The sequence below is a fragment of the Pyxicephalus adspersus genome, chromosome 1 (assembly GCF_032062135.1).
Source record: "Pyxicephalus adspersus chromosome 1, UCB_Pads_2.0, whole genome shotgun sequence".
Taxonomy (NCBI): domain Eukaryota; kingdom Metazoa; phylum Chordata; class Amphibia; order Anura; family Pyxicephalidae; genus Pyxicephalus; species Pyxicephalus adspersus.
In genome coordinates, this window is record NC_092858.1 from 38,638,852 (window position 1) to 38,643,698 (window position 4,847).

The window sequence follows — 4,847 nt, forward strand, 5'->3', positions numbered from 1 at the left end:
TTTTGAGAAAGGGGGGGGGGGGGGTTATTTGATGGGGATGCCTTATCATCGGGGAAACACGGTAACAATTACATTTTACACATCACCAGCCAGATGGCAAGTGTAAATCTCACAATAATGGCAACCTCCCAACTTTTGGAGTCAGGGGAGAGGGACGTTTTTTTGCAGCTTAAAGTGTCAAGACAAATAGCACCCCCTGCCAGACCCCCCATTTTACAGCTTAAAAAAACAGTTAAACCATTAATTGCCCATTTTTTTTACTGCAATTCCTTGATATTAGCTTTTTAAAACAACAAACTAGGATGGATTAAAGGTTTAAGGAAAAACACCCCATGGCTAATATGCTGCAAGAATTAATTATAATTTATCACTAAATGTTTGAATTGGTTTTCAGGCAAGCTATCCCATGATCATTCATATGTCTAAAAATACATTATAGTTTGTCTTTATGTGTCAAACTGTTTACATTTTAATATGAAAATAAAACATAAGAACATTAGGTAGCCCAGGGACTCTAGTATTCAGGGTGTATTGTCTTACATAAGAAAAATCCTTTTTGCCAGGAATAAAGATGGCTGCTTTAAGCCAACGAGTCCTGTAACAGTAGCGAATCGCGGTTTGGATGGAAGCCACGTGACGACAATGACGTCTTGTGTGCGCCGAGTAGGGAAGAGATTGAGCCGCATGGTGCCGGTGTAGTGGAGCTGTGAGTTGTTAGAGTAACATGTCTGAGACTGAAGTGCAGCCTTGTGCTGCCGTGTCACAGCCGGGAATGGCGATGTCACTTCCACAGAAGCGTTATTACAGACAACGAGCTCATTCTAACCCCATGGCTGATCACACCTTCAAATAGTGAGTGGCACTTTGCATTCAGCACAGTAACATGGCATAAAGTTTTCACAAGATCATTTCTGCTGCAAAGTATTGGCTTGCATGTCATTCAGTGAGGAGGTCATGCTGTAAATTGTTAAACTTGATTTTTCATTTAAACCGTAAAATTGTCCTTAACCCCCCTAGCGTTCTAATTCTCTCCGTATTTCCACGCAAAAAGCGTTAGATTAGTGAAATTTATTATACATTGTAGGCCTATAATTCTTGGGCATAACTCACAGAAATATGTCCAATATTTAATTTAATATTGAATTTTAAATAAAAAAAGATTACTTTGTATCCAGCATTGATAAAGCTTTGTTTTTTATGTTACAGCCCAGTGACACCGGAACTGATGGATTGGTCAGAATATTACCCTGAATATTTCAAGCCATTACCATCTGATGATCGCCATGATGATGTGAAGGACTTGGCAGAAAAGAAGGAAGAGTTCCAGGTGGAATTTGCAGATGTTGGCTGTGGATATGGAGGCTTACTAGGTATAGTAATAAAGTTATACAACATGTATACAGATTTATAATCCCCATGTGTATGTTGTTTATCCTGCTTCAGAGAATAAAGGCAGCACGGTGGCTCAGTGGTTAGCATTCTTGCCATTGTAGGGCTAGGCCCAAATCTCAGTCAGGACAAAATCTGCATGGAGTTTGCAGGTTCTTCCTTTGTTTGTGTCGGTTTCTCCCACATTGTAAAAACATGCAGTTAGGTTAATTGGCTTCCTCCAAAAATTGACCTTAGAAAGTGTTACCCCCCTAGCGGTATTCCCAAGTGTGACTCATGGTGGATTTTACCTGTAAAAAACGGGTAATCCCGAGTCACACTTGGGGTCGCTAAAAACATAAAAAAAAAACACTTACCTTGTTCTGTTGGTGTCCTGCTGGTCCCTGCAGCCCCTCGGGACACGTCTTCATTCTTTGATCTTCAGCTGGCGACTGCAGAGATGTTCTCCGAGCAACGGGAAATTCAAATAATTTTGTGTTGGATTCAATACAAAATAGCTGTATTAAGTCCAATACAAAGAAATATATATATTATACATGCTTTTTTACAATTATAATACATGTTCCACTGTTTTTTTATTTTTTTAACAGATTTTTTTTTTTTTATTTGAAGTTTAATATTAAATGTATTAAATATTGGACATAATTCAGTAAGTTATGTCTAAGAATTATTTCCATGCAAAAAAATGTAACGCTTGTTGTGTGAAAATACGGACAGAATTAGAACGCTAGGGGGGGTTAAAGACATGACTATGGTAGGGACATTAGATTGTGAGCCCCTTTGTGGGACAGCTACTGACATGACTATGGACTTTGTAAAGCGCTGCGTAATATGTCGGCGCTATAATAAATACTGTGTAATATTAAAATACTGTGTAATATACACATCCAAGATTGTAACATAAGTAATATTTCCAAGGAACAAATTGACTTATTTTATTTACTTTGTAACATGAACTGATAATTGCAAAGCAGTTTGCTTCTGCAAGATTTTAAATCAGACTAAATAAAAAAGTCCACATCCATTATATTATATTAGGGTTTTGGCTCATTGCCTTGTTGGTGATGTCAATGGGCAGAATTTTGTGGGAAGCTGAATATCCTGAATGCCATTGGACCATGCTCTTGCACATTGTAAAGCATCATTTGGTTAGTAGGGGTGTAAGGTGATTTTTGTTTGTTTTTTTTTTTTTAACTTTGCTTAACTTTTTGAATAGTAGCGGGGGGGGGGTAGGTGTCTTAACATTTTAGAAAAATAATCCCCTTCCTTCTTAATATTACCCCTTTTTTTTCCAGCTGTAGTGCGCTGTAAAATTTCGATAATGTGAACTTAGCCTAATGGTTTGTTCCCACACATTGTTCCTGGGTGCTTTATGAATGGCTAACAGCGTGTCAGCTGAAACTGCCATGATGGATTGTTGGCAATCCTTCATCATACATATTGTTCCTATAATGGACTTTGGATATTTGTTTATTATGCAGATTTTTTTTACTTTTTACATATGGCTTCCCTTTATCTTTTGCACTCTAGTATTAAAAAATGATTAACTTGTTACACAAGTTTCTTGCTGCTTTAAAGTTTAATTAACTGCAAAGATAAAGCCATTATTTTGGGTCCCTATCTATTGTTTGCCATAATGAGCAAGTATGCGCAGCATATTTACATACTTTGGCAGGCTTACATGGCCTAAAACCCTCCATCATTGTGATGTCCATGTTCTACCCACAGGCTTTTCTGTCCTTACTCAAGCATCTTCATTTGCCTTCATTGGCAGGTTAAGATGAAGAATTATTATTATACTGGTATGTCTCTAATGTGTTCTTTTTTTTTGGCAAATTCTGTTTAATAAAGTTTTCCAATATATAATAAAGACAAACATTAAAGGGCCTGAACAACCCCACCCTCCATCCCCTACTCTGCCCACCCCATCCCAACATGGAATCTGCCCCATGTATTTACCAAGCAACAAGGCAGGTTCATGATTCAAACAATAAAGGTGCATCAGTACAAAAAAAAACCAAAACATAAATCAGCCACAGAAGGATAAATTTATAACACATCCCACTACCTATAGTCAGTATTTCTCCTGGGGACTATTATAGTAATTTAGTAAAAAAGTGGAAAGGGCATTGAAGATATGAGTAACCCTGAGCAAACACATTTAGATTAATCTTGATGATTTGACGACGGTATACTTTTATCATTTTTATTTTATAAGGACTAACACCTTTCAAACATTATTAGGAGTTTTTACAATTGTAGAAAGTAAATTATGAACATCCTGTTGTTTCAGAACCTTGTTATGTCTTAAAACTTACTGTATGTCATAGAAATATTCTGGAACATTTATAATAGAAGCCTGGCCGATATTTTTCTTTAGGAAGGTTTTTTGTGTAAATACTTTAAACAATATACTTGTACTTTTCATACAGAACATACTTTTAGCCTTAGCTTGGTAAGGTACTTAATAAGATAGGAATGTGGACTAAAGCTAGATTGATAGTACTGCTTGTAAAAAAAAAAATAGAAAAAGAATTCAGTCCCAAGCTTGTTGAATGTTGTGTAGTGTGGTCAGGTAAATACATGTTACATAATGCCTTGTTATAGATGCTATGAAAGGAATAGAACTGGATTCTATGTATGCCTGACAAAATGTTACCCTCAATAAGCATGCTACTAGGAAAATAACACACAAAACTTCTTGATCCTTCGCCACTTCTTTAACAGCCAATTTTATAACAAAGCAAAAATATTCCGTAACATTGGAGAATGATTGCTATCATATGATTGTATATTAAGAAATTGTGTTTACTTTTAAGTATTCATGGCTTAAAAGGCATTTCATTGTTTCCCTTGTTTTATTGTATAAGAAATTTCATGCATGTTTTTATGTAGTGCATTTATTAATAGGTGTGTGTGTGATTGCATTTAACAGTGGAACTGTCCCCGTTGTTTCCAAATAAACTCATGCTTGGACTGGAAATACGTGTCAAGGTATCCGACTATGTGCAAGACAGAATCAAGTCACTGAGAACTAGTCACCCAGGCCTATACCAGAATATTGCTTGCATCAGGAGCAACGCTATGAAATACCTACCAAACTTCTTCAAAAAAGGACAGGTATCTATTATACTATTAAGTCTTTTTTTTGCTGGTTTTCTTGTTATTAAGTACAGATCTTTTCTTGTTGGAAATTTAAAGACCATTATTGGCCTTTAAAGGCAGCATACAAGCCACAACTTTTATATAAACAGTAATTTTCCGACTTTAGTAATCCATAACTTACTGCTGTTTGCAAAATACCAAACAAACAGTGTGCTTATGCATATCATGCCCCCCCTTCCCCTTTGTAGGAAAAGTCAACATACTAGATTGTAAGCTCTTCGGGGCAGGGTCCTCTCCTCCTGTATCACTGTCTGTATTAGTCTGTTATTTGCAATCCCTATTTAATGTACAGC

The 4,847-nt window shown here is 36.4% G+C and overlaps 1 protein-coding gene across 1 annotated transcript in view; it reads left to right on the forward strand.

The window, feature by feature from the left end:
* Positions 1–667: 667 nt before the first annotated feature.
* METTL1 (methyltransferase 1, tRNA methylguanosine) overlaps positions 668–4,847 on the forward strand; it is a gene marked incomplete in the record, with an annotated part of 6,989 nt that continues 2,809 nt past the window's right edge. The window contains 3 exon segments of the mRNA XM_072407142.1: positions 668–852; positions 1,207–1,370; positions 4,325–4,509. Of these exon segments, the coding sequence (XP_072263243.1) occupies positions 725–852; positions 1,207–1,370; positions 4,325–4,509 (477 nt within the window).